Consider the following 27,696-nt stretch of genomic DNA (forward strand, 5'->3'; position numbering starts at 1 on the left):
TGGAAACTGCTTTATAATTGGACATCAGCGATCACTGCTTCTCAGGTCCCTGGGCCTCAGGCTGGGCCCTTCCTGCAAGGCTGCCCCTTCCAGCCGTCCTCCCTTCTCAGGCCTCTACTGCCCCACCCCCAGTGCTTCGGTCTTGTCCACCTTCTTCAGTTAAAACTGTCACAACTTTTGCAAAGATGCTCTTCTCCACAAAGAAGTCTCACCCGTCACACGGCCCCTCAGTCTGCCTCTCTTTCCTCTAGACCTTGTTGATATCCTTACCTTCGCATAACCGAAAAAGAGCTTTTTCCTTCTGAAGACTCCTGTTGCCATTCCTACAACGTGGAACAGCTTTAGTTTTGAAAATAGTACTATTTACTTATTTATTCATTCATTTATGTTCTTGGCTACCCTTGGAAATGTTTCCTCTGTCTGGAACTCTCTCCATCCACGCAGGGCTTCAAATATTAATTCCTACCTATCTTTCAAAACTCACTCAAGATTGGCCTCTTCTGAGATGCTTTTCTTGATCAGTCCCCCCCTCCCCGCAGCCCTCATTCCCATCCTGGTTTGGATGTCTCTCCTCTGGGCCTGGAGGCTATAATCTTAGATCTTAAGAGCTCTGGCTACACCACCCTGGAACCTCCGGTTTATGGACCTGTCTTCCTTACTGGACGGGAAGGTCCTGGACAGAAAGAGTCCTACCTTCTTTTACGTGCGCCTGGGGAACAGCATAGAGCTGGTATACAGTAGGTGTTCAACGTATGCGCACGAAATGGGGAAATGAAAATACACTCATGCTTATCTCACCGCTGTATTTCAATCTCTCACCACTTCACGCCACACTACTACGGAGTTCTGGAGGACTCATGGTTTCAACTTCATAAACCTGATTTTATTAGTTTTGAAAGGTAATAATAAATAAAATTAAAATGTTTTATATGTAACGCAAAAGTTCAAACAATACTTAAAATCAGAAAGAAGAAAGTGAGAATTACGTGAAATACTCATTATTGAGTATTCTTCCAGTTTTCTGTGTGTCTAGGTTGAAGTAGCAGAATATGCCATCCCAGAATATGCCTCTTTGGTATAAGGATTACTTTCAGCCATTCTTTTTTTTTTTTTTTTTGAGAAACTGCAGGAGCAGGAGAAACTGAGAACAGAGTAGAAATTTACCCTTTTGTAGGGAAATTTACATTTATAAGGGAAATCTCCATTTCTAACACATCTCCCCCTCTGTACCCGGAAAGGGAGGATGATTCTAAATCACAGAATCGCTTATCCATGGAGAAGGCAGCAGACTGAAATCTGCATAACAACCTTATCCTCGTTTACTGTGCTTTTCCTTGTAACCTCCCTTAACTGGCTCTCCTCCCCCTCCCCCCTCCCCCAACATCTTTATTTGAAGATGGTGTTTAAAATGATGGCTTGGGGGCTTCCCTGGTGGCGCAGTGGTTGAGAGTCCACCTGTTGATGCAGGGGACACGGGTTCGTGACCCGGTCCGGGAAGATCCCACATGCCGCGGAGCGGCTGGGCCCGTGAGCCATGGCTACTGAGCCTGCGCGTTCGGAGCCTGTGCTCCGCAACGGGAGAGGCCACAGCGGTGAGAGGCCTGCGTACCACAAAAAAAAAAAAAAATGATGGCTTGGATACCTCCTGGAGTTTACTAAATTTTCCTGGTGTCTCCCATGTATACCTGAGGTATACATGTTAATAAACTTGCATTTGTTTTTTTTCCTGTATCTGTCTTTTATTATAGGGAGTCTTAGCTAAGAACTCAAAAGCAAAGAGGGAAAAATATGTATATGTTCACACACACACACACACACACACACGAATACGATTTTACAAAAATGGGATCACTATATCAATAATGCATCTTGGATACATTTGATGTTAATAAGTATAACTACATTATTATTTTTATGGCCTGCAGAGTATTCCTGATAAGGAGGAAATGATTACCTGCAAAGTTGTGATCAATAACCTTGCATGTACTTTTTTCGTTCACTCTCTGTTCTTGCATTATTGCCTCAGGGCAAATTTTTACAAATGTTATTCTTCGATCAAAGATACATTTCGCAGCAGAGCAATAATTGTTAAACTGTCTCAGTTTACAGTTATTCGGGACCTTCACCTTTGGTTCCTGGACTCATAGGTGGGCTTGGCAGGATGTGTGTGCGCGCACGCCTGTGTCTACAAATTTTCTCCTATCACTTGCACATTTTGCTGGGGAGAAGTCCATGCCTTTTATCAGTTTCTCCGAGAGGCCATGACACAGAAGAGCTGTGATTTACTGAGTATCTCTATGTGCCAAACATGGAGCCAAACACATACAATTAACCTTCACATGAAGTCTTTATCCCCATTTTACACATGAGGAAACAAAGTCACAGAGCCTCCCTCCTCTTCCAGACCGCCTGCAAACCACAGATTCATCACCGCCTGGCTTCCCTTGCCTGCCAGGTAACAGCCCAAGGCCTTTCCAACTGTCTTCTGAGGCCAACCAGCCTCCCCACGCCTCTGCCAAGGCCTTCCACTCCAGATCAGATCCTTGCGGTTCCATGTTGAAGCGACTTCCATTGCAGTAGAGTTTCCGGCAGCACCGCTATCTGGGCTAACGCTAATTTTGGAATAAGTCTTTAATCTTTGAAGATCTTCTCTGTTGTCCGCAAAGAGCTCCTTAAACATGGAGTATTATCTAATTTTCAGGGTGTTTGTTCCCCCGGAACGCCGAGAGATGCCTTGTTGGTACCGGCTGGTTTTTCTCCTGACACAGTTAACTCACTGCACTGGCAGACGTTTTAATAAGTAAATATTTACTTAGTTGTTGGAGGAAGACCAAGCTATTTGTGGCTAGCCTACTATTTAGACTCCTCGTCTCTGTGCTGCCTGCATTCCGAGCTTAGCTCCCAATTGCGTTAAGTAGGGACTCATTTAAATGTGAGCTGTCACACGACAGTACTGTCAACCCAGGGAGGGAAAGAAAACCCCGGGGACCGGCTGGCAGGTAGGGTTGCGTGCGGCAGAGCCAGGTGCGCAGGCGCTGAAGGAAATTCCAGCCCCGCCGAGGTCATCTCAGCTTCACCAGAAGTTGCTAACACCCAACACCGCTGTGCCTCCCCTGACCAGGGATTTCTATAACCTACCAAAGGAGGGAATGGAGAATTGACTCCGAATAAAACAGTTTTCTTTTGCTAACTGGTCACGTGCTGGTCACCTGCTAAGAAGTAGGTGCGTAACACAGGGAGGGTTTACACAAGAAACCGCTCCTCAAAATACGGTCTCTGATCTCAAGTAGGAAGAACAAGGCCCACGGCCCCCCCGGCCCTCCAGGGGCCCAGGCAAATGGCGGTCAGCGGCCCACCCCTTGGGCCCCGGGTACACACGCCGGCCGCGCACACCCACCGACAAAACCCCACGCGCGCCGCCGTCGGGAGCCGGCGACGGGGCCTCGACTGCGCACGCGCACTGCCCGCCGCATCCCGGGCCGCGCAGAACCTTCGGGAAGGCGGGGGCGGAGGGGGCGGTCGGGGCAGGGCGCATGCGCGGCGTCAGGGCCGGGCGGAAGTGTCGTCACCGCGCGGCCGCCGCGTGACGCACTTCCTGTTTGTTGTTGGAGAAAGGAGAGAAAGGAAAGCGCGAGGACCGTCGCAGCCCAGCCGCAACCGCCAGCCGAGCCGCCGTGTCGGAGTCGAGGAGCCCCGGTCGCCGCTCCGCTGCGTCTTCCGCCGCCGGCTCCTGCGTCCTCGGTGAGGGCCTCCAGCGGCCGGTGGGGCGGGCCCGGCGGCCCACCTGACGCTGGCCCTGGCCGCGGCGGGCCGGGGGCCGGGCTTGGTGTGAGACCGGGGTCGGGGGCGCGGGGGGCAGGCGGGGGGCAGGCCGGGGGCCGCGTGTGGGGCCGGGGTCCAGCTCGCTCTTCGCGGTCCCTTTCCCCGGGCCCCTCAGCCTGTCCTGGGGGGTTCTCTCCTCCCCGCGTCCTGGGGGCCGCGCGCCGGTTGTTGCGGGCGGGGGCGGGGCGGCGCTGCCGCGTGGGAGGCTGGGGTTTCACTCGGATTTAGGGCCCCACATAGACAGGTCTGAAGCCAGGAGGAGGTAGGTGTGCAGGAAGAGTAGAGGCTCGTGGGAGGCCGCGCTGCCTAGTGCGGAGACCGGGAAGCGGGCGGGGGACGCGAGGCCGCGTGTCGGGAACTCCCCGCTGGCTTCTCCGAAGTGTGTCGGAGATGGAAATGAAACGCCTGGCTTTCGGCTTACTTAAAAAGCCAGTTTGCTGGGTTTCGCCTCGGGGTGCACCGCAGTTTATATAGCTGAAGTTTCTATCAACTTTTGCCCAAGTAAGGGAAGAACTGACGCAAGAAGTGGAAGTTGCAAACTTGTGTTGTCTCGCGAAACGTTTTCAGAGCGTGTGGGTCGCTTGTCGGACGCGTACCTCTCCCGGCTACGCGGAAGGGACACGGCGGTGGTGAAAAGATCTCACCACCACCCGGGGGGCTGCCTGGGAAGGGTGGACTGAGCGGCGCCCTTTGTATTCTCAGCGTTTTTAGTTCCGTTGTGGATTCGCAGTAAGACACTATGGCTAGAATCTTTTAAGGCAGATAATTGACTTAGTGGAAGAGTTCGACCGAATGACCAAAAAAGGAAAGAGAAACAAACTCTTAGCATTTGCACTTGTGTGATGCTCGTTCAGGTTTTACTCTTGTTCTTACAGTTAGGCACATCGGGATGTTTTCACGATATCTGAAAGGCATTTTGTACTTCTTTCCTCCGCCCTCTCCCTAGGCCACACCCTCCCCGGATTCCGTCTGGGAAGTTTAATCCAGACTGTTCCTGTTTCCAGAGACCTTTAGGAGTTGAGTATTTGTACGGGCTGTAGTAGAAATAGGAGTGCCCTTTGTGCATACTATCCAGGGAGCTGTGGAATTCTGGGGGTTATGCAGAGTCATGAATTCGGGGAGTGGATTGGCTCGGTCTAGGTGTGAATGACTTGACAGGAAGTGGGAGGAGAACAAAAGGGGATGAGAAGTTGGTTTTTGAGATTTGTCTAAGCAGGCTTTGTGTGGTGCTGTGCAAGACTAGGAAGTTGGGAATTTAAGGGCTTGGACATGTGTTCAGCATCCTCTTCAAAATATCAGTGTTTTAAATTTTTCATGACCTCAAAGTGGTAGATTTGGAAAGTATTTCTGGCTGCAGGACACCTGGAGGGCTGGGTGGAGAGTATTATTTGAGTAATACTCTGAATACTAAGCGTAGGGCATTGTGGTGTGATACCTGCAACCAGTGGCATGCAATCGCTTTCCTCTTCAAGCAAAACCTATTACTTTTTTAGGTGTTAGAACCATTTCCCCTTGTATCAGCTCTATTTTGGACACAGTTCCAGACAAATATAATTGTACTCCTCACAACAACGACAGTTTTCAGCCTAGCAAACTCAAATACCGAGTTTGGGGTGGAATGGTCTGTGCATTTCTTAGTTTTAAAGCGGGCCCGGTTATTTTCAGTCCGGCTTTTCAGCATCGCAGTGTAATCCTGAGCGTGTCATCTTGGTGACATTGATGTTACCTCTTGCTTTCTACTGGGCTGCAGTCTATGACTGTGTGTTCAAGGTCAGCTGCTACCTTGGTTAACGCTTAAAGGAGGATTAAATGTCACTTCTGGTGTCTGTTGGTAAGGATTGAGTGAATGCAGTCAGTCTTTTGATATTTTAAAGAATCTTTAGAAAACTTTTTTTTTTTTTTTTTTGGCCTTTTCACTTCGTTGGAAATGATCTAGAATTTAGGACCGTGTTCTGTGTTAAAAATCTTTTTTGCTTAAAATTTGTCCAGGACACCACCCAGTGGCGAGAGCAGGTTAACTGCAGGCTTATTAGTGAATTAGGACAGGATCAGTGGCAGGATTTAAGAAGGGCTGTAGTTTCTCTTGGGTGAACAGAATTTGAGAGAACTTCAAACTTGAAAAAAGTAAGGCAAATGAAAAGTGAAGTTGGTGAAGGTAGGAATAGTGTATAGAAAGACAGTTTAAAAAAATAAATTTATTTATTTATTTTTAGCTGTGTTGGGTCTTCGTTTCTGTGCGAGGGCTTTCTCTAGTTGCGGCAAGCGGGGGCCATTCTTCATTGCCGTGCGCGGGCCGGCCTCTCACTATCGCGGTCTCTCTTGTTGCGGAGCACAGGCTCCAGACGCGCAGGCTCAGTAGTTGTGGCTCACGGGCCCAGTTGCTCCGCGGCATGTGGGATCTTCTCAGACCAGGGCTCGAACCTGTGTCCCCTGCATTGGCAGGCAGATTCTCAACCACTGCGCCACCAGGGAAGCCCTAGAAAGACAGTTTTGAAGCCTCATTGGAGAAAATGGCTTCCTGGATATGTCAGCTAGAAAAAAATTTGATGCTTTTATTGTAGATACGTGTTTTTCAAACTTTTATATTTTTAGGGAGACATACAAAAAACAGTTGATTCTTTTTGTTTCAATATCCTACTTAAGAGAGAAGTAAATTTTGGAGAGTGTGCTCTAGAGTGTGAGCTCGCGCCTCTCCATTCTTTGATCAGAGGATAAAACTTTTGTTTCTGAACTGAGTAAATCTTTTAAAAAAATACGTGACTTTTAAGGTGGGGGAAATTTCTGAAAAAAACAAAGTAGTTAGAAGGGTTGTAATGTACATCAGAGTAGAAAAGGTTCTAATTTCTATCCCTCACCTTATTTCAGCAGTTATGTTATTTAGGCATAGTTTGGTTTTCGCTTACAATTGTTGTTCTGTATAAACTTTGTAAGGACTCACGGCCTTTTTCAGTCAAAAGCACCAACCATTGCGTATGGCCGTCAGGCAGTAGAAGTACTAGCTGTATGTCCGAATGCTCCTGGTATTTCAGGTTCCTAAGCTCAGGTGCAAGGATCAGTTGTCCCTGGGATGGTGATTTCCTCGTGCAGCATGTGATTCTATGCACTCTGAAGTTTTCATCCCGCCTTTTACCAAGAAAGACATTTAGAGCTTGCCTTGTGCGTGTGATGGCGCACTGGGGTCTTCCTGTGAGGTCCTTTGGGCAGGCCTGGAATTTTAATTGTGTTCCTTTGTGACTATGGCATTGTCCTGGACCCAGAGTACTCCGAAAATATTGGTTGAATTGGATCCTTTTTCCCGGTTTGTCTGTTCCCTGATTACCCTCTGTGGTTAATAATGGAATCCAGAGTTTAGGAAGGTTGGACAAAAATACAGATAGCATACAAATTCAGTTCACAAGTACCAGGACTGAGTACTTGTTATGTATTATCTTATTTTAATGAAATGAAGTCAGTCATGCCTCCTCGTGTCTAATAGGTGATGATTGCCAGTTGAAAGAATGGTCTTGGATCCTGAGTTATAGAGGAAATAACTTCCCTTGGTTTTTTTTTTTTTTTTTAATTTATTTTTGTCTGCGTTGGGTCTTCGTTGCTGCGCGCGGGCTTTCTCTAGTTGTGGCGAGTGGGGGCTACTCTTTGTTGCGGTGCGTGGGCTTCTCATTGCGGTGGCTTCTCTTGTTGCGGAGCACGGGCTCTAGGCACTTGGGGTCAGTAGTTGTGGCGGGCAGGCTCAGTAGTTGTGCACGGACTTAGTAGTTGCTCCGCGTCATGTGGGATCTTCCCGGACCAGGGCTCAAATCTATGTCCCCTGCATTAGCAGGCGGGTTCTAAACCACTGCACCACCAGGGAAGTCCCCCCCTTGTTTGTTTCAGGAATGCTTTAAGGCGTATTGAGTAAGAACAAACTGTAAGTAGATGACTTACAGTTCATGTGATAAGAATTGGTACTTCACCTCTGTTTCTCTACCTCTGTGTGTGCTGGGAATTCATCAGATAATGAAATGACGTGTAGGAAACTTGGCCACATTTATCTTTTTTTTTTTAAACTTGCCTACTTCCATTCCATTAAGCAGTAGTACTGCAGAAAATTAGTTTCATGACACAACATGAATTCAACATTTAAACGAAGATGTTTACTTTGATTTGTCCTTTTCTAAGTTAGAAGTAATGAGTATTTTGATTTGCTGTTTTTTTAAGCTAAAGACGGAATGTCTTCAATGGACAAATTGCATTATGTAAAACCGTGTGCAATATAAATAGCGATCTATGGGGTGGATAATAATGAAAAGATTTCTGGAAGGAGGAAGGTTGTTTTTCGCCCTTCAGCTCCATTTTCAATATGGAGTCTCTTGGATTGGGAAGGAATGAAGGAGGATTTTTATTGCAAGCAGAGCAAGGTTTCTTAGATGTTAGATGGAGAGATAATTTGAGAACAGACTCTTGGGTGGAAAGATGGTTATTTTTTAAATTTTTCAATCTTTTAAAAATACTTATTTGGTTGCGCCGGGTCTTAGTTGCGGCTCGAGGGCTCCTCGGTTGCAGCAACTGGGCTCCTTGGTTGTGGCTTGCGAACTCTTGGTTATGGGATGCGTGTGGGATCTCGTTCCCTGACCAGGATCAAACCCGGGCCCCCTGCCTTGGGAGCGTGGAGTCTTCACTGAGCCATCAGGGAAGTCCCTATTTTTAAATCTTTTATTTGGCTGCACTGTGTGGCATGCGGGAATCTTAGTTCCTCCACCAGGGATCGAACCCATGCCCCCTGCAGTAGAAGCATGGAGTTTTAACAACCACTGGACCACCAGGGAAGTCCCAAGATGGTCAGTTTAGCCCAGTTACACAGCTTATTTGTGTGGATGGGCAAGATTTGGGACAGAGTAGCCGAAGGTCTCAGAATCACAACAATCATGTTGGGCCCATATATTCTTTTTTTTTTAATTTTTTAATTTAATTTTTTTTATACAGAGAACATATATCCTTTGTGTTGTTAAGAACGTGGGGCATGTGTAATGACTTGGAAATTCTCCTTTAGATAACTCATTAAAGTCAAAATTTTATAACTTAAAAAAGGGGCCAGTTAAGCTGTTCAGAAAACTTGGGTTCTTAGAGCTGACTCATCGTGGAGCACCTCACACTCTAGATGGGTATTTGTGTCTGTTACCTGAGGTGCTTGTTTAAAATCTTCTATGAATATTTCAGGAGGAGGGGAAGTAAATGCTTCTACTGAGTTGGCCATTTTCAGTTGACTTCACACGTCCATCCTGACACGCTCCATGGGGTGGGCGCCACCTGTAATTCTTCCTTTTTTTTGTAGAAGTGAAAATCCTGTTCGGATTTCTTGGGCTGGCAAAAACAAGGTATTAATGTGGATCTTTCTTAAAGGTGAAGTGTTGTAAAGAGAACTCTGGAAAAGCAGGGGACACCTGTATTAGTAAACTGGTTAAGGGGTAAAAGACTATGCAACGACTGCATGTTAGAGATGATGTTTACACTTAACGACCACCTCTTTGTCAGTTGTGAAGAAAACTGTCTAGGCTCTCTCCTTCCAGTGTACCTTGAGATGTTAGCTAATTATGATGTGAAACCGTAATGCTTGGTAAGTACATAACAGGTATTCTTAGTTTCATCATTTATAATTTTATTTTTGGTTTTGATATACATAGAAGTAGTTCAGGTACAGGCAGACCTCGTTTTACAGCGCTTCCCTTTATTGCACTTCTTAGGTACTGCCTTTTTTACAAATTGAAGGTTTGTGGCAACCCTGCATCGATCAAGTCTCTTGGTGCCATTTTTCCAACAGCTTTTGCTCACTTTGTATCTCTGGGTCACATTTTGGTAATTCTCGCAGTAGTTCAGATTTTTTCATTATTATGTAATGGTGATCAGTCATCTCTGGTGTTACTGTTGTAATTGTCTTGGGGCCCTAAAAACCCCGCCCAGACAAGACTCCACCGACCCGCCACCTCTCTCGCCCTCCTCTGGCCTCCCTGTTCCTGAGACACAACAGTATTGAAATTAGGCCAGTTAATAACTCTCAGTGGCGTCCAAGCATTCAAGTGAGGGAAGAGTCGCATGTCTCTCAGTTTAAATCAAAAGCTAGAAATGCTGAAGCTGAGAGAGGAAGGCGTATGGAAAGCTGACGGGCTGAAGGCTGGGCCTCTTGCTCCAAACAGCCAAGTCGTGAAGGCAAAGGAACGTTCTTGAAGGAGATGAAGGTGCTGCTCCAGTGAGCACACGAATGGTAAGGAAGCAACACAGCCTTATCGCTGTTGAGGAGAAAGTTTTAGTGGTCTGAATAGACGATCAAACCAGCCACGACACTGCCTGAAGCCAAAGCCTAATGCAGGCAAGGCCCTGACTCTCTTCAAGTCTGTGAAGGCTGAGACAGGTGAGGAAGCTGCAGAAGAAAAGCTTGAAGCCAGCAGACGTTGGCTCACGAGGTTTAAGGAAAGAAGCCGCCTCCATAACATAGAAGTGCAAGGCGAAGCAGCAAGTGCTGATGTAGAAGCCGCAGCAAGTTATCCAGCAGATCTAGCTGAGATCATTAACGAAAGCGGCTACACGAAACAACAGATTTTCATTGCAGATGAAACAGCCTTATGTTGGAAGAAGGTGCCATCTAGGACTTTCACAGTAGAGAGAAGTCAATGCCTGGCTTCAAAGCTTCAAAGGACAGGCTGACTTTTTTTTTTTTAACATCTTTATTGGAGTACAATTGCTTTACAATGGTGTGTCAGTTTCTGCTGTATAACAAAGTGAATCAGTCATACATATACATCTGTTCCCACATCCCTTCCCTCATGCATCTCCCTCCCTCGCACCCTCCCCATCCACCCCTCCAGGCGGTCACAAAACACCGAGCTGATCTCCCTGGGCTCTGCGGCTGCTTCCCACTATCTATCTACCTTGCGTTTGGTAGTGTATATATGTCCATGCCTCTCTTTCGCTTTGTCACAGCTTACCCTTCCCCCTCCCCATATCCTCAGGTCCATTCTCAATTAGGTCTGTGTCTTTATTCCCGTTTTACCCCTAGGTTCTTCATGACATTTTTTTTTAAATTCCATATATATGCGTTAGCATATGGTATTTGTCCTTCTCTTTCTGACTTACTTCACTCTGTATGACAGTCTCTAGATCCATCCACCTCACTACAAATAACTCAATTTCGTTTCTTTTTATGGCTGAGTAATACTCCATTGTATATATGTGCCACATCTTCTTTATCCATTCATCTGTTGATGGACACTTAGGTTGCTTCCATGTCCTGGCTACTGACAGACTGACTCTTGATAGGGGCTAATGCAGCTGGTGACTAAGTTGAAGCCAGGGCTCATTAACCATTCCAAAAATCCTAGGGCCCTTAAGAATTATGCTAAATCTACGCTGCCTGTGCTCTGTAAAAGCAACAAAGCCTGGATGATAGCACATCTGTTTACAACATGGTTTACTGGATATTTTACACCCACTGCTGAGATCCACTGCTCAGAAAAAAAGATTCCTTTCAAAAACTACTGCTCACTGACAATGCACCTGGTCACCCAACAGCTCTGATGGAGATGTACAACGAGATTCATGTTGTTTTCATACCTGCCAACACGACAACCGTTCTGCCACCCATGAATCAAGGAGTAATTTTGACTTTCAAGTCATATTTAAGAAATACATTTCGTACGGCTGTAGCTGCCATAGATAGCGATTCCTCTGATGACCTGGGCGAAGTCACTTGAAAACCCTCTGGAAAGGACTCACCATTCTAAATGCCTTTAAGAACGTTTGTGATTCATGGGAAGAGGTCAGAATACCAACATTCACAGGAGTTTGGGAGAAGTTGATTCTAACCTTCATGGATGACTTCGAGGGGTTCCAGACTTCAGTGGAGGAGGTAACAGCAGACGTGGTGGAAACAGCAGGAGAACTAGAATCAGAAGTGGAGCCTGAGATGTGACTGAATTGCTGTCATTTCAGGATAACCTTGCACAGAAACGCACTGCTGCTTACGGATGAGCAGAAGAAAGTGGTTTCTGGAGGTGGAATCTGCTGCTGGTGAAGATGCTGTGAAGATTGGGGAAATGACAACCCAGGGTTTAGAATAGGACATGAGCTGAGTTGATGAGGCAGCGGCAGGGTCTGCGAGGACTGAGTCCAAGTCTGAAAGAAGTTCTACCATCGGTAAAACGCTACCAAACAGCACGGCACGCTGCAGAGAAATCATTCGTGCCAGGAAGAGTCAGTCGACGCGGCACACTTCATGGCTTCGTTCTAAGAAATTGCCACGGCCATGTAGCCACCAACATGGAGGCAAGGTCCTCCACCAGCAGAAAGATACTGAGAGCTCAGATGATGCGTAGCATTTTTTTTAGCAATAAAGATTTTCAAAAAATTAAGGTATGTACATTGTTATTTTCGACATAATACTATTGCACACTTAACAGGTATAATGTAAAGTAACCTTTTATATGCACTGGGAAGCCAGAAAACTTTGTGTGACTCATTTAATTGGCTTTATTGTGGTCTGGAGCCGAACCCACAATATCTCAGAGGTGCCTGTATATAATGTATAAGTATGTGCACATGTCCCGGGGAGGTGTACGCTTTTCTACTCAGGTGGTCCGCACGTGAGTTTAGTACCAGGAGACTTCAGTGTGTGTTCTGAAACGCCCAGCACTGAAGGCGAGTACATTTATTGGAAGAGGCAGGGTTTGTTTTTGTTTTGTTTTTTTTGGCCGCGTTGCATGGCTTGCGGGGATCTTAGTTCCCCGACCAGGGATTGAACCCATGCCCTCGACAGTGGAAGCGCGGAGTCTCAACCGCTGGACTGCCAGGGAAGTCCCAAGCAGCAGTTATTTTTGGTTAATGGGTATTAGGCTAGTTAGTGGCTTTACTAAAGAGGCAGAGTGAAAATTTTTTTACTTGGTGAGGCCTGTTTTCTTGGAAATTGCATAGATTAACAAACTAGTCCTAAGAAACGTTGTTTTTTTTTTCTTAATTGAAAATCTAAAGCATTGGTTTTCTCCAGCTTCCTTAACATACAGTAGATGGTGTCAGTGGGAAGTTAGGAACTTTGACAATTGCTGTTAGAAACGAGCATCTTCCCACTCCTCACCCAGATTCCCTTTAAGTCTGAATCGATTTTTGTTAGGACCATCCCTGTCTGTCTGAGAACTCCTGTTCCACACTGGTCCTTTCCAGGGTGGGTGCCAGTTGTCACACTGGGGGCTGAGCACTGGAAATGGGGCTCGTGCGACAGAGGGGCTGAGTTTCCAGTGCTGTTTACTTTTAGTGACTGTAGGTGTAAGTGACTGTGTTTGGCTTGCGGGTCAGGCAGCTCGGTTTGAGGTGGTGTTTGCCAGCAGCACTTCCCACCTGCCTGAAGTCCTCGTGGACACTGCTTTTAAAAAGTCTGTGTCTGCGTTTCCACGCAGCGTTCTGTCACAGAAACCGTGACTCGTTTTCCGCGGCTGAGGGGGAGATGCGCTGAGCCCCGGGTGCGGGGTGTGGAAGCACGCTGCTCCCTCCATCCAGGGGCGATTGAGAAGAGAAGGCAGGTCGAGTGGTCTCAGTCCCCCAAGGGCCCGTGTGTTCTGGTGTTTGCTGTCCCCTGTAGTGCCAGCTGAGCACGGAGATGACGGGTGGGGGTGGGCACTGGAAGTGTTTGGGGAGTCCAGGTTCTCACTCATTCTCCAGGCTTACAGTTTTCTCTGGGGAGGAGGACACTTGGCCGGTCTTAGGGGCTAGGTGACGGCCACTTAAAATATTTAGAAATACTGAATTCTATAGAGAAGTTCCTGATACAAGTGTGTAAGTGGCTTTTTTGTTTTGTATTGTTTTTTTTCGTTTGCGGGATCTTAGTTCCCCGACCAGGGGTTGAGCCCAGGCCACCAGTGAAAGCACGGAGTGCTAAACCACTGGACTGTCAGGGAATTGCCATTAGTGGCTTTTTATTTTGTGTAAAACTCCAGGGGTAGTCGAAAGTAATTTGAATGCAATTAACCTTCTATGGATTTTGTCAAAACTTAGATGGTTTCTTTTATGCCTGATTATTCTGAAGCAGCAAGAAGTGAATTAATCTGTGGCTGACCCTGCAGGGTGGTGGTTGTGGGATCAGTACTGAAGCCAACTTGTCAGGTTTCCAAGGAGGTATCCTCGGGATAAGGGACCTCATTTGGTCCTCTGTTTCTAGACCTTGGGGTATTGTCACTTTATTGTCTCTAGAGTACGTTTTGAGTTTGTATTAAAATTTGTTAATCTTATTGGCACTGGTTGAATACTAAAAAGATAGTGTGGATAAGGGAGAGTGTCCGTAGCATCGAGCACTTGAGCCCTCGCAGCAGGGCGTGATGGTGCAGGCTGACTCCATAGCCTCTCCCCAACACTCTGTTCATACTTTCTTAATTGTATATGCCTCGCTTGTTTACAGGTTTGTCTTTTCCTCAACTTGGTGACCTGGTCCCAAGAGTATCATGATTGTTTTCAATATTAAATTTACATAGTGAAATTCACTCAGAATTACGTCATTGTTTTTACTGAGAGTGCATGCGTTGATGGTGTAATTGCTATCCAAAAGGGGTGATCATTTGGGACGATGGGCCGCCATATCCGAGGTGGGATTTATGGGCAGAAGCTGTGAACTTCACTTGTCTGAAGAGCCAGAGTCGTACAAAGTGAGTAGTAGGAGGCAGGACCGTGACCGCAGGCTCAGAAAGAGCACGGCGTAGCCAGGTCTGTGCTGGTCATCGGGCTCTGGTGTTTCCTAGGGGAGTTGAGAGGGAAGTGGGGCAGCGGTGGTCTTACTTTTTGTTGGTGACGGCTGGAGCGTGTCCTCATGGTCAGTGTTGGGTTCTGGGTACCAAGGAATGGCAGCTTTGGAGCTTGCTCTCGGCCGGGACCAGGGTAGTGTTCTTAGGAGTTAACTGCAAAGAAATGTGAGGCTGTATTAGCCTAGAGAGTGAAAACTGCATGAAGATAAAGCCCTTGAATGTTTGAGGACATCTGTGTGGAAGAGAAATTCAAATGCCTTATGTAACCTGAACAAGGACCTAGAGGGACAGTTCCCTGAAGGCTCCACTGTTCAGAAAGAAGGTAGCCGTCCAGCACTAAGGGCTGCTCCCAGAGTCTGTTGGGGCAGAGAGAGTGTGGACTCGCTAGTGTTTATTGTAGTGGGAAGGCTTTATGCGGTGGTTTGAACTCGATTTCTTAAAAGGTCATTTTTTTTTTTTTAACAAGACCGGGTTGATGCTGCTGGGCCAACAAGTCTGTACTTTGAGAATCACTGTGTTGGGGGGTTTCAAGATAATAGTGTTTTCAAATTCCAGCATTTCTTCTGCATTTGTCTGCTGGAATTCATCTATAAAAAGAAGGTTGCCTCATCAGCTATTTGGTTTCACATGTAGTTTGCATAGGAAAGGCAGTGCAATAAAGGCTTAAATTTTTTTTTTTATTGTTGTTACATATGCTTTTAAAAATTTATTTTTTTTGGCTCCGCCTTGTGGCTATGCAGGATCTTAGTTCCCTACAGTGGAAGCTCGGAGTCCTAATCACTGGACCCCCAGGGAAGTCCTTGGTATGTGTACTTGAAATGCACAGTAGTCGTTCCAGTCATAAGAGAAATAAGTAGTAGGGATTTGATGTACAATGTGAGAAAGATAATTAACACTGCTGTGTGTTATATGTGAAAGTTAAGAGTAAATCCTAAGAGTTTTCATTGCAAGGGAAAAATACTTTTCCTGTGTCTTTTCTTTTGTCTCTCTGTGAGGTGATTTGATAGATGTTCTCTGGGCTGATTGTCATAATCGGTTCACGATGTGTGTAGGTCATTGTCATACGCACACCTTAGACATGCATAGTGCTCGATGTCAATTATATCTCAGTAAAACTGGAGGGAAAAAATGCATGGCAGCCATTCTTTTTGAAACTCAGAATCCCTTCTGATCTGTGGATGTTTCATCAATTTTGCACATTTTTCTCTTTTTCAGTGACTTTTGAACTTTTTACTTTGGAACTACTGTATATTTACAGAAGAGTTGTGAAGGTAGTACAGGAGTTTTCCTGTATACCTCTTACCTAGCTTAACGTAACAAATGTAACCCTGGTGTTTATCAAAACTAAAAAATGAGGCTGGTACAGTACTGTTAACTACAGACTTTATTCGCATCCCACCAGTTTTCCCCCCAAAGTTCTTTTCTTGCCACAGACACCAGTCCTGGAGCCCAGATGGCACTTAGTTACCGTTTATTCCTGGTCACTTCCAAGCTGGCACAGTTCCACACGCGTGTTTTTCTTGACCGGGCCTGTGCTTTCTGCTGGCATCTTTCCTTTCTTGATTGACAGCGTATTTTAGGCGCATCTGGTACCTTTCTTTGCTGTCCCAGCCCTAGCGTTAGCCAGCGCAGTGAAGTGTCATGCCGTGACCCCCCAGGGGAGCTGACAACGTCCTTTAGAGCTGGTGTGTTTGCTGCTGGACACTAGGCAGTGTCTGTTGTGGTAGCACCTGCATATTTACGGCTCACCTTGGCTGTGAGGAGGTATTTCAGGGTAGGGTATCTGGTGCCACTGAAGATCAAGAGAAGTGAAGGGGTTTGAGGTATTTTGCAGGTAAACCAGGCAGAACCGTGGATTAGTTTGTTGTGTGTATGTCGTGGCGTGGCAGTGTCGGTGATGGTGAAGGTTTCCAGCCAAGCAGCTTGGGGCAGAATTAATAGGGCAAGGCCAGGTGTGGGCGCGGGGAGGACCGAGAGTTAAATTTGGTCATGTTCTATTTGGGATGTCTTGTCAGACGTCCAAGTGGCTACGTCAGTAGCCATCTGTCTGTTTGTGTCTGAATGCCAAAGTGAGATCTACGATTGGAGCTAACATTAGGGAATCATTGCTACATAATCGGTATTTATATAGCAGAGTGGATGAAAACACAGGAGTAGGGTGAGAAGGGGGCTTTGAGCCCCCGGCGTTCCCACTGTTTATTCAGAGGCTGATCGAGGGGGGCAGGCGGGCAGGCGGGCAAGAGGTATGCAAACCAGGAGACTCCACAGCCGGAAAGCCCGTGGGTGCTTAGGGCTTTGGGAAGTCAAACAGCATGAGCCCTGAATGTGTGCGTTGGGCGTTAATTGGGGAAGCTTTTCCTCTTGACGTTAAGTCAGAGTCAGCTTCAAGCGGTGGGCTGGCTGGGGCTGGACAGGACTGTAGCGAAGGCAGCGTTTGTATCCAGAGGTGGCTGCAGACCGGGCGTCTGATGGGCCTCACTCAGTTCATCTGCATTTCCTTCTTGGGGTTAGTCTCCATTTAGAAAGGAAGAAAATAGCCAGCATCCGAGTGTGGCTTGCGTCCCAGGCGCTGTCCATTGATGACGCTCATGTGCTCCCTCAGTCCCTGTGACGGTCCTGTGGGACAGATGAATCTTCCCGGGGGATGTGTTAGGTGGTTAAGCGGTCACAGCGTTCACCGCTTGGCGGGCACGGCCGAGTCTAGGCCCGTCTTGCCGCGTCTGCGCCGATGGCGTGGAGGGTCTTGCTCTTCGCCACCATTGTCTGCACAGACACTGGCACGTTATTGCAAATACAGGACAGATCGATTGGACTTAGGACAACATGAGCTTTGAACTGGGACCAAAGATGTCTAGGCAGTGACATCTGACACACCGGTGACCTCTGGTCACATGTGGCTCAGGCAGTGGTTCAACTGTTAGGAGAGGGCGGCTTCATCCTGAGACTTCTCTCCTTGTCCCATTGGTGACAGTGGTCTGGTAAGGTTTCCCCGCGTTTTTGTCACTGCTGGGCACTAAGATGTCTCCATGCAGCGGTAACGGGAGCTCAAAAGTGAAAACACCCGCAGAGAGTTCATTACCGGTCCTCTGAAGTACAGGTGGAGGGAGGCTGATTGCCTGCTGCTTTGTGGAGGTTCTTGCCAGTGGTCAGGTTTTTGGTTCCGGAAGTTGTGAGGTTGCTGTGCTCCTATGGGCCATCTCTTCTGGGTAGTAATTTCCACGCTAAATTTGCCTTGTGCATCTTGCCTGGCCCAGGAGTTTGAATTTTTTTTTTTTTTTTTTTTTTTTTTTTTTTTTTTGCAGTATGCGGGCCTCTCACTGTTGTGGCCTCTCCCGTTGTGGAGCACAGGCTCCGGACACACAGGCTCAGCTGCCGTGGCTCACGGGCCCAGCCGCTCCGTGGCATATGGGATCTTCCCAGACCGGGGCACGAACCCGTGTCCCCTGCATCGGCAGGCGGACTCTCAACCACTGTGCCACCAGGGAAGCCCAAAATTGTGTTTCTTTTCTTTTTTTTTTTTTTTTTTTGCGTTACGCGGGCCTCTCACTGCTGTGGCCTCTCCCGGTGCGGAGCACAGGCTCCGGACGTGCAGGCTCAGCGGCCATGACTCACGGGCCTAGCCGCTCCGCGGCATGTGGGATGTTCCCGGACCAGGGCACGAACCTGTGTTCCCTGCCTCGGCAGGCGGACTCTCAACGACTGTGCCACCAGGGAAGCCCTTTGAATTTTTTTTTGTCTCTCGAAAGAGTGTACAGTTGATCCCTGAGCAACGTGGGGCTTAAGGGTGCTGACCCCTCGCAGTTGAAAATCTGTGTATGACTCTTGACTCCCCCAAAGTTAACTAGTAGTCCATTGTTGTCCAGAAGCCTTACCGATAACAAAGTTGATTGGTATGTACTTTGTATGTTATATGTATTATATTGCTGTATTCTTACAGTAAACTAGAGAAAATATTAAAATCATAAAAAAGAAATTGCATTCACAGTATTGTATTTATTGATAACATAAGTTTACATCATATTTTTACAACATAAATTGTCATTATCTACGTGACAAAACTGAAAAGATAATGTGAATGAAATTCACGTTTGTTTATAGGTATGATAATTTGTACATCGCTAATGAAACAGCAGCAGTATGATTGCTTCACGATAGCCACCTATATGCTAATGAATGAACCATAAAATTTTTATGACATACAGTATTACACTCATTCATAATACAGTATTGGAAACATTGATACATTTTAAAAAAACCACTTGTGATAAGCTGATACTGGAGGGAGAGACATACTGTGTGGTTGTGTAATTCTTTGAAAGCAAAGATATAGAACAAAAACTAAAATGTTACTAATTTTGTATTAAATATCACTCACCTTATACCTATGTAAGGATGGACTGGTATATATCTACATTATATCTTTTGCGTTCGTGGTTTACCTGACTTTTTCTTAATTTTTTCCATATTTCTAGGCTGCATGGTTCTTCTGTGAGTTTTTTCAGATTGTTTCAAATCTCCAAAATTTACCAATGTTTATTGAAAAAAATCTGCATAGAAGTGGACTTGTGCAGCTCAAACCCATGTTATTCAAAGGTCATTTGTAGTTTTTTTTTAATTCAATTTTAATAAAATTAAGGTGCACGATGCACATCTTAAACTTACACAAGGTTATATGTCAGGTGTATCTGGATAAAGCTGGAAAAACAAACCAGATTCAATTTTAGGATATCGTTGATCTTAATTTTCTTATTGTTTTACTAAAATATTTGAATTAAATGAGTTAATGTTTATAGAATACTTAGAATTTAAACATTTAGAATTATGCCCACTATACCTGTTTTGTTAAATTAAAAAAAATTTTAAAGTCCTGTTTTGTGCTTTCTCACAAAGGTGCCTGGGCACTCCTCCCTCTCATTGATAAGGTTACATTTTATTTTTAAATTTTTATTTTAAAAAATGAGATATAATTGATTTGAGACATGTTGATTTGAATCATTTGTCTTGCAACGTGATTGCCACCTGAGTTAGCTAACACCTCTTGTGTTATGAAATTAACTTTTTTTTTTTTTTGCGGTGAGAACGTTTAAGATCTAGTCTCTCAGCACCTCTGAATATATGACACAGTATTGTTGGCGGTAGTCACGCTGGGCATTAGATCTCCATAACGCATTGAAAAATCTCCACGCCGGTCAGACATACACAACGTGGGTTGTAGAGATACTTGTTTCTCCAGCACAGCTCTTTTTGCCTCCCCACCCTGCAATAGTGTTTGGTGGTTTTGGAGAGCATGGAGCATTGCGCGCTAATGAAGGTAATGGGATTCCATTCTGCAGTTCCAAGGCTTGAGGCTTCGATTCTCGGGTGTTCCCTTTCCTCTCCCTTGCAGTTCAGTGGACAGTTTTTCTCGTCTCCCTCTCTTGCAGTTACAGCCTTTGAGGAGCCTGAATTGTGGATTTTCATTGCAGCCATTAGTGCTACAGAAGCAAGTCCCGTCCTGAAAGCACAACAACAGCCCCGCCCCCCTCGGGATCACCGTTCTTGGTGTAATTAATTCTCTGTTTCTGGCACTTTAACTGCTTCAGCTTAGCTGGCTCTTCAGATGTGTTTGTTGGATTTTTATCTAACATTTCTAGAGATTTTGAGGTAGTAGGAGGGGTTTCTATTTTTGATTGTCCTGTGATAGCTTTGAGTTGTTTTTTGCACAAAGTCCCTGGACTGGTATGGAGGGGCTTTTTCCTTTGTGTGTGCTTCTTCCTGACCCTTGTATGTGGAGTTCTCTGTAAATGTCTGATGAGGGCTGCTCAGGCTGATGTGCGCACCTACATGCTGAGTCATGATGCAACAGATTTTTTTTACCATGGGTTGCTCCCCCGTGTTGAAAAGTAGAAGTATAATACAACTGTGCATCCTGTTTGAGATGGGCATAGTTCCCAGTTGTGACCTTCTTTAACCCCAGCAAAGTGGCCTCACGGAGGTTGTGATCTCATGTATTTGTTTACAGTCAGAACATTTCATTTGAAAATCTGATCCTAGAATTTGGGGGAAGGCTACTGAAAGCCTAGCTTCAGTTTTTTTTTTTTTTTAACTACGCTAATGTTTTTTTGTTTGGTTTTGTTTAATATTTATTTATTTAGGCTGCGCCAGGTCCTAGTTGCGGCATGCAGACTGCCAGTTGCGCCATGCAGGATCTAGTTCCCCGACCAGGGATGGAACCCGGGCCCCCTGCATTGGGAGTGCGGAGTCTTACCCACTGGACCACCAGGGAAGTCCCCTAGCTTCAGTTTTGAGCACAGCTGCTGGACAGAAGAACTTTGCTTTATTGGGTGAAGTTACTTTGTACTCGTGTGCAGTAGGCCTGTTTCATGTAAGTTTTTGGTCACTGGCTTGATGAGGTGACTTAGTCAAATGTAAAGAGGTAAATTCATTGGATTTCACATCTTAAGAGGGAGCAGATGTGTAGGTTGTGTTCGGTTTGTGGGACCTGAGGCTCGATCCTCGTAGTGGTTGGTGGTGGAAGCAGCAGGGATTCGTCATCCTGCGTTGTGTAGTGATGGGGAGAACGCACTGCAGGTGTCCCCTGAAGGCCTGCTTTTTGGGTGCCCTCTCACTAGGACTGCCAGCAGGGGGACAGTGTGTTTGTTTTCATGTCTAATGGATGGGCACGGGAGGCCGGAGGGGCAGTCACAGGAATAGCCCTGAGTCAGAGCCAGGGACTGTGGAAGGGTGTTGCCTGGTCACTAGCGAGGGCTGCCTGGCTGTGGAAGGTGTCTGCCGTTCCTGTGTAGCGTCCCCAGGGCAGGGACAGCATGTTTGTCAGGTGGCCGCGGGCTTGCCCAGTGCCTGGCACAGGAGTGCAGGGCGTGAGGAGGGGACCGATGCACTGGGCTGCTCAACAGGGGCCTGGCAGCTGGTGACCGGCGGGCCCCAAGGCTGGTGCAGAGTCACCTGTCGGTTTTATTTAGTTGAGACTATTCTTAGCTCATTTCAGAGCGTTTTTTCCTACGTTGGGAAGGGTCTTAGGGTTTGAGCCTTGGAATCAGCTCCCAGACAAGGCCCCGGCCCAACAGGCTGGTGGTTAGTGCCCAGGCAAGGAGACACCCCTCACCCCTGCTCTGTCCGCCCCTACCCCCAAGATGAGACCAGCCTTGGCAATCTTGCCACTGACCATGGATTTCTGATTGCAGGACTCGTTTCCAACAGCCGGTTGAAACATGGTGGATTACTATGAAGTTCTAGGCGTGCAGAGACATGCCTCAGCCGAGGATATTAAAAAGGCGTAAGTAATCGTATTTCTGAATGAGTTAAGTCTGTGCACTTGTATGCTGGTCATTTGCAGTGTAACTTTATATCACCCCTAGAAACGGCACTTCAGGTGGTGTGAGTCTCTGACTGCTGCAGTCTAGTGTGAAATTTAGACAGCATTTAACAAGTTAGCTTTTGCCTCAGACCTAGGCCCACCTTACCACCTGCCATTCAGGGAGAAGAGGGCACTTGGTTTCCTCTGTCACTTTGTCTTGGGACAGTGGATTCCATTTCTGCTGGAATTAGATCAAAAACTTACTGAGGATGTGAAATCAGCCCAAAGAACTTTGACGCTGGACTTGGAAGTGGAGCTGCCTTGGCGCTCGTAGGGTTGTCGCCATGACGTCCTTGGTATAGTTGCTTAAAGATCCCCGTTGCGTGACCCTGTCTTGGTCCACGTTCACGCGTGAGCCCAGCACTACTGTCTGTCCTTGCTGAACCTTTGTGACCAGGGCCTGGCCCACGGGAAGCATCCGAGGCAGGTCTCAGGTCACGGGCAGCTCTCAAGGTAAATGGGGATCGATTTAATTCAGTGTTAACGTACAGCAGAAGGTTGATAGATTTTTAGCCTAGCTCCAGACTAATGCATAAGCCTGGAATAATAGGGAATCAGGTTCAGGTTTGTGTTGCAGGAACTAGCTTTTTAAGGGCTTAGTGAAGTCCATACTACTAGACTCAGTAGGTGTGCAGATGGAAATGAAGGATTTTTGAACCAGGTCGTTCTTTTAAAAACGCCCAACTAGTTCAGCTGGTTGACTGCTGTTGGGCATACCTGAAGCTGCTTGCAGAATATCCCTGTGTCAGACCTTGGCCAGGAAACACTGGGGACCAGGCAGCCAAGGACGTACCTTAGAGCCGTGTCCCCAGTGGGCTGTGGGGTTTCTCACACTCGCGCACGGTTACAAGCAGGAGCAGTGTGGTACAGTTGGAGGTAATTGTACTGTTCTTACACAAGTGTAATATGTGCACAGTACATGTGTTAACTGACGGAAAATCATGGCTGTGTTGTGCCAGACACAATTAGAGCACGGTGTCTCCGGGTGGCTAAAGCAGTGGGGTGGAGAGGCGAACGCATGGTACCCCTTACCTCACTGTGTGATACCTTGAAGCTAAAGAACTCGAGCAGTCTTCACAAGGTGTAGATAATTGAACCTTATTCCGGATGCTCATACATTTCTTCACTTTCACACAAGCATGCTAGTGCAAACCAGTTGTTTTTTCTCTCGTTATCCTTTGGTAGGGTTTGTCTTTTTTTAAATGGAGGGTTTGTAGCTCTTGAGGGGTTTTGTTCTGCTACTGCATGGTTAGGTCCACAGTGATTTAATAATAAAGTACTGTTTTATCATTAGATTCCAGCTTTAATCCGATTTTAATAAACTAAGCTGAGGTTTTTGATTAAGATGCTTAAATTAAATTGAACCACAGCAGCCTTACATTAATAGCTTGCCAAGTGTTAGAAGGACCGTTCGGTTCGTAGTCTAGTCTTAGATTTCTACGGAGCACGCCCTCTCCCTGTCTCGTGCCCCCCCCCAAATGTGCACCGCTCATGTGGAGCTAATTAGAAAAGAGGATTTTTTTTGTTACTTGGAAAGCATGTACTTGTTGATGTTAATTGGAATCATGGAGCAGACCGACCTTGGTCATGGAATCTTTAAGTGAATCTTGAATTCAAATCTCACGTTGTGAAAGATGCTGGAATATTCCACCGTGCTGTGGCCAGTGGCCCACCTTCGCCCACTGATGTGAAAGCTGGCCAGGCGATGGGACGCAGGGACAGGGACAGTCACGTTGGCTCCGTCCTCAGGGAGCAAGGCCTTTGTCTGCACGCGCTCCATTTTCTCAGCCTTAGCACCGTGAGTGCATATGCTGCCCATACTTTGGTCCTCACACGTTTTAAAAACGTTTTTTTATCTCTAGAGGTGGGTTTGTATTATGCTGTTGATTTTAGAACCTTTCTTTTCATTCTGGCAGAAAGGGAGATGTTACAATAGAGACTAAGGTTAATCTCACTAGTTTGCAGCTCCCACTTTTTTGCTTATGTTTCAAAGCCCACTGGCTTTCTGGACATTGGATTGATCAGTACCCTTTTACTCCTTTTAAGATATAGGAAACTGGCACTGAAGTGGCATCCAGATAAAAATCCTGAGAACAAAGAAGAAGCGGAGAGAAAATTCAAACAAGTAGCTGAGGCGTATGAGGTGTTATCAGATGGTGAGTAGCCCAGCATGGGGCTCTGCCCTCCCCAGGGCCTGCAGAGGGAGGGGTGGCTGAGTGAGGTGTGGGACAGTGAGAGGGAGGTCTTTCTTGTGCACATTTGACACTCCTGTTCCTGGCAGCCACTTGGTAGGTCAGCCGTGAGTGCTGTGAGGCACCCTGGCCTCTAGACTTCTCCTAGGGTGGCTCTTTTAAAGCAGTCCTAACCCCCGGTCTGGGGACTGACGGGACAGGTCAGGTCGCGGGCATCTGGGTCACTGTGGGTGCAGTGGAGGCCACCTGTGTAGTTGGTGTCGTGATCTCTCATCCCCGTTGCCCTACTGAACACCCTGTGTGAATGTGCTGGCTTCTGCTTGAAAGGGTCTCCTGAGTGTCAGGAAATCAGGCATCGCGCGTACAGGCGCGTACAGCTGAGGTTCAGACTTCGCAGCTTGTAGGTTTCCCTCCCCAGGTCTAGAGCTTAGGTATTGAATGGAACTGAAAGTCAGATCTGCTGGCTTAGTTCCCGGGGTCAGGCGGAAGGTAGCTGTCAGCCAGATAGATTCCCCGGCTTCTTGGTAAGAGAAGTGTTGTGTGTGGGCCGTGTGGTAGGGAGAAGACTGTGGAACCTTGTGAGAAAACTGGAGAACTGCTGACACCACCTTGCCAGGAAGCGGTACTGGAGGGCCTGGTATGAGTCGAGGTGGAGACATGTAAAAGCTGAGAGGCGGACTCACCGACCACAGGGACTGGCCCCTTGGCTCCAAGTGTGCTACATGTGGCCAGGTTCACTGTTAAAAGAGAGTTCTGATTTTAGAACCAGCTCCATGTGACCATCACCCGTGTTGACAGCTGACCATCTCATCCTGTGTTGACACCCGTGTTAACATGGGACCATCTTGCTTATGTCCTAACAACCCCTCCCCCTTTATTTTGAAGGAAGGACTAGTCGTCTTATTTCACAAGTAACTTTTGTCTTTGTTATCATTGTCATTGTCCTGGTGTTTGTGTGCTGATCCAGCACTCCCAGATTTGTGGATTTCACGGACCAGGAACATTAGAAAAATGGAGGACTAAAGTCAAGCTTGATTTTTGGTAGAAAGAGAACCTTTAAACTCCCATAAAAATGCTGTTTTTTTGTTTTTGTTTGTTTGGTGAGGGGGAGTGTATTTTTCACGTTCTCTTACTCAGCCTTCAATCCCAGGAGTTACCTTCACAGATACACAGTTACTGTTCTTACAAGTCTCTGATTACCAAAAACTGGCTGTAAATGATTTGCTTCTACACTTGTTTCCCCCATAAACCCCTGTTATTTTACCACACGATTTTGTAGAACATGAGATTTTAGGGGAACATACATTGTGTATCAAAAGAACCTGTATATCTGAACAGGGCTGCATCGTAGTTGTTTTTATTCTAGAACGTAACTGATAAGATGACCAGGGATAGTAGACCATCCTCAAGGCTTGGGTGGGCTCTTGCCTTAAACCAGGGTGATTCAGCTGTAGGCTTTGGGTTGGCCCTTGCTCTGGCTGTTGTTTAGTTCGTCTCCTTACTGCCCTCACCAGGACCCTGTCCTCTTTCTCTTTGTGCCACATGTCTTATCCCCTAGTTGGACTTTGTAGTAAGAAGGTAATTTCTAGGGTTGGAATCGTTTTGCAACTTCCTAGTGGGGTTTTGATGGTAGTATGCACGGGCGCAGTGAGCAGTAGAGTGAAATAAATGTTTTAAACTTTACAGTACTTAAAAACGTTTCGAGTTGTTTTTAAGGGAGAGAAGCACTTAGATGTTCCCTTTTTTGCCTTTTCATCTACAGCAAGGGAGGCCTAGCTCTTTAAAACTGATCGTGGAAATTGAGAACCACAGCGGGTCTTTGGGTTTACAACTTTGGAAACACTTTATTGAATTTTGAGGGAAAAGAACAACTTGGTCTTTACTGACTTGTCTTTTTAAATTTATAGCTAAAAAACGGGACATCTATGACAAATACGGCAAAGAAGGATTAAACGGTGGTGGTGGAGGTATGTGTGTACACGTTGGTCTTTCTCTTGGCCTTGTAGTGACAAGAGGAGGTGGTCTGATGGCAAAGGGTCTTATGGGGGTTCAGTGTGTTATTTCTCTTGGACACTCATGTTTCAGTAAATACAGATGCAGTCTGGAGGGTGGGCTGGATGGCGGAAGGGAGGAGAAATTGATAACACGGAAAAAGCCTATTAAAAATCTCTTGTTACACTAGGAAGTGTATATTGGTGTACATTTTGTAGATAGGAAATGCTGTAAAACCTCACATCATGAGTTTGTACCCTGAGAGCAGTACCTAATGTGTCAAAATATCCTCAGGGTTTAAAAAAACCAGATAGATTCTTTCCAAAAACTAAATAACCACCAAAGTAATCGCCTCCGGTGGTGAGGCCTAGACATGTGTATTTTTTTTTTTTTTTTTTTTTTTTTTTTGCGGTATGTGGGCCTCTCACTGTTGTGGCCTCTCCCGTTGCGGAGCACAGGCTCCGGACGCACAGGCCCAGCGGCCATGGCTCACGGGCCCAGCCGCTCCGCGGCATGCGGGATCCTCCCGGACCGGGGCACGAACCCGTGTCCCCTGCATCGGCAGGCGGACTCTCAACCACTGCGCCACCAGGGAAGCCCTAGACATGTGTATTTTTGATGAAAAGTTCCTGCAGTGGTCTGCTGTCCTGCTGGCTCCACAGTGGGCATTTGGACATTCACGCTCCAAACTGACCGTACACACGTATGAGTGAATGTTTATGTGCTTGGCTTACATGAAGTTTCACAACAAAGAATAAAAATAGTGTAATATTGTGTGCTGATGACACACTTAGAGATGGTGAGACAGTCCTCGGGTGCTGTGTGCATGCCGCTCAGGAACGCTGACGTCCCAGCACATTTCCCAGCTCTGGGCTCAGGTGGTTTTGATCTCGGTAGGGCTTGAGAGAGCCTCAGGTTTATGAAACATTTTCCTTTTTTAGATCGTGATTTATATTGAAATAGGATGTTCTGTAGACAAGTGATTGTGTGTCAGCTGCGAGCAGGAATCCGTAACAGAGCTGTGCTTGCTTCTGTAGGTGGAAGTCATTTCGACGGTCCGTTTGAGTTTGGCTTCACATTCCGAAATCCAGACGATGTCTTCAGGGAATTTTTTGGTGGAAGGGACCCATTTTCATTCGACTTCTTCGGTAAGTTCATCATCTGGGTCGTTGGTTACGTAATGTGTCCATGACTCACGAAGACAGACATACCCGTTCTGTTTAATCACAGTTGTAGCTTGTCCTTAAAGTTGCTGTCTGAGCAGTGCAGGAGTTTAACGAACCCCCTTTTCCTTCTCCCTTCAGAGCACTTTTCTGAATTTTACATCTTGCGTGTTTACATAATAAAGGCTTTAATGTGCTCATTTCCTTGGCTGTGTTTGGCTGTGATGAACTACCTCTGCAGCGGGAAGGATGTGGACGCTGGGGGCTCTGAAATGCTCTTCCTGGTCGGACAATAAATTCTATGTGAATTTGCTGTGTAATAGTCTGGTTAAAAACACTAAGCATCGAGGCAGATATTGTTCGGAAGACCTTTGATCTATAAACTTGTTTTTGTTTTTCTGATTGTGGTGTTAGGACTA

General features: G+C 46.5%; 1 protein-coding gene across 5 annotated transcripts in view; it reads left to right on the forward strand.

The window, feature by feature from the left end:
- Positions 1-3,602: 3,602 nt before the first annotated feature.
- Positions 3,603-27,696, forward strand: part of DNAJB6 (DnaJ heat shock protein family (Hsp40) member B6) — a 58,483-nt gene continuing 34,389 nt past the window's right edge. For all 5 annotated transcript variants that reach the window (XM_081244593.1, XM_081244595.1, XM_081244596.1 and 2 more), the window contains exons 1-5: positions 3,603-3,741; positions 21,758-21,849; positions 23,977-24,086; positions 26,030-26,089; positions 27,152-27,262. In XM_081244593.1, coding sequence (XP_081100719.1) covers positions 21,785-21,849; positions 23,977-24,086; positions 26,030-26,089; positions 27,152-27,262 — 346 coding nt within the window. In that variant the 5' untranslated portion in view covers positions 3,603-3,741; positions 21,758-21,784. The remainder of the gene's footprint in view (positions 3,742-21,757; positions 21,850-23,976; positions 24,087-26,029; positions 26,090-27,151; positions 27,263-27,696) is intronic.

This window comes from Mesoplodon bidens (assembly GCF_964165515.1).
Source record: "Mesoplodon bidens genome assembly, chromosome: 9".
In the NCBI taxonomy this organism is placed as follows: Eukaryota; Metazoa; Chordata; class Mammalia; order Artiodactyla; family Ziphiidae; genus Mesoplodon; species Mesoplodon bidens.